We start from the raw sequence: 1,888 nt of genomic DNA on the forward strand, positions 1-1,888 counted from the left end.
CTACAAGCAGATCAATTACGAAATCTAAAGATCCATGGTTTGACTTCTGACCTTGAACTTGATAAGAATGGAAACCGTATTGGTTACTTTGCATTTTTAGCGCAAATTAATCCCAAAACTAATCGAACAGGTTCAGGAGAAGAAAGAGTCTTAGAATTTATTAGGTTCATCCAGAAAATCAACGATTCTTCCCAGCTAGAAATACCATATTCTGCGAAAGGAGATTACGAAAGACTGGATACTCAAGCTTCGGTCATACTTCCAAACTCGGGTAAATACAATGTACGTCAATATATGTCTTATTCAGGTATGATTGACGTAATCACACAGAGATTTGTTAAATATCCCGGAGAAACGTGGCCGCCAGTTGTGATGAAGAGGAAGGAATATGTCATAGCTCCTTACTTCTGTAAAACTCGGTGTGGGTTACGTCTGGTAAGCCCCGAGAATATAAATGTTTACGACTCTGGTACTTGTGAACCAGGTGGTAAATGCGTATGCAACGAGGGATTCAAAGGAAACACGTGCTCTATTATAGAGTGTAAATGTAAGTATGGTTACTGCGAAGTGCCAAGGAAATGTATTTGTCATCCAGGTTATATGGGTGCCATTTGTGATAAGGCAAATTGCAGTTGTTTACATGGAATATGCGTTCGGCCTTTTCACTGTAACTGTAACTCCTGGATTTATGTAGGAGAACACTGTGATATACATATCATGCAGATTCTGTTGACATCCGGTTTGATTTTTCTAGTGGCATGCTTCTTTATATACTTCTTTAGTGTAAAGTTAATAGAACACAATCAGAAAAAAATAGCTCTAGCTAATACTGACTGGATTGTCGATTGGACGTTTGTTGAAGTTGTAAATCTAAGTCTTATCTCATTTCCTTATAACAGTAAATGTGCAACAATGATTCAGAGACACAAATGGAAAGAACAACAATGGTATGTAAATTTCATTCACAGTAATACAATAGATAGAAAAAATGAAGCTCTTATTCTCGAAATGGTTGGCTTGGTTAAACTTAGACACGAGAATGTTATTCAATTTGGTGGTGCTTGTTTAGTGAAACCTAATGTCAGTCTGTTTGTCGAATTCCTTGAGAAGGGAAGTTTAGAGGATGTTTTAGCAAATGAAGCAGTGGAACTTGGATGGGATTTCCTCTTTTCTTTCATGAAAGACATATGTCGTGGTATGGAATTTATCCACGACATATCAAACATTAAGTCCCACGGCCGTTTAAAATCTTCAAACTGTTTATTAGATAATAGGTGGACCGTACGCCTCACTGGTTTTGGAGCACATGTCATTCGTTTTGGAGAGAATAGAATTCCAAATGAGAAAACCCCGGAAGAAAAGAAAGAGCTTTTCTGGACGGCTCCTGAATTGTTAAAGCATGTTTCAGATTTAGATGGAATCAAGGCAGGTACACCACCTGGTGATGTTTATTCATTCGCAATAGTCACATGCGAAATTATTACTAGGGCATCTCCTTATGAATACGAACTCAATTATTTATCAGTGAAAGACATTCTAGCTTTAATAAAATATAAATCTAGTAAGGCGGCACGGCGAATTTGGGAAGATATCGGTGGAGAGGACATGCTTTACACAAGACCAATTATAAAAGAAGATCTTTTGCCGACAGATAAAACATCACATGACTTATTTGGGAAGATGATTGAACAATGTTGGCAGGAGGAACCTAAAGCAAGACCCGCTTTTAGCAAAATCATTACTATGCTTATGGAAATATATCCAATGAAAGGTGAGCTCATAGACAATTTAATTCATCGATTGGAGACGTATTCTAGTAGTTTAGAAGTTGTTGTTATTGAAAGAACAAAAGAACTTGAAAAGAACAAAGCTACAGCAGAACAACTAC

The 1,888-nt window shown here is 37.2% G+C and overlaps 1 protein-coding gene across 1 annotated transcript; it reads left to right on the forward strand.

The window, feature by feature from the left end:
• Positions 1-6: 6 nt before the first annotated feature.
• Positions 7-1,884, forward strand: LOC106867055 (resact receptor; the record flags this gene model as incomplete). Its single annotated transcript, XM_014932930.2, has 1 exon — positions 7-1,884. A coding segment is annotated over exon 1 (1,590 nt), but the record flags the coding sequence as incomplete, so codon positions are not given.
• Positions 1,885-1,888: the final 4 nt, after the last annotated feature.

The sequence above is a fragment of the Octopus bimaculoides genome, unplaced genomic scaffold (assembly GCF_001194135.2).
Source record: "Octopus bimaculoides isolate UCB-OBI-ISO-001 unplaced genomic scaffold, ASM119413v2 Scaffold_201207, whole genome shotgun sequence".
Lineage (NCBI taxonomy): Eukaryota > Metazoa > Mollusca > Cephalopoda > Octopoda > Octopodidae > Octopus > Octopus bimaculoides.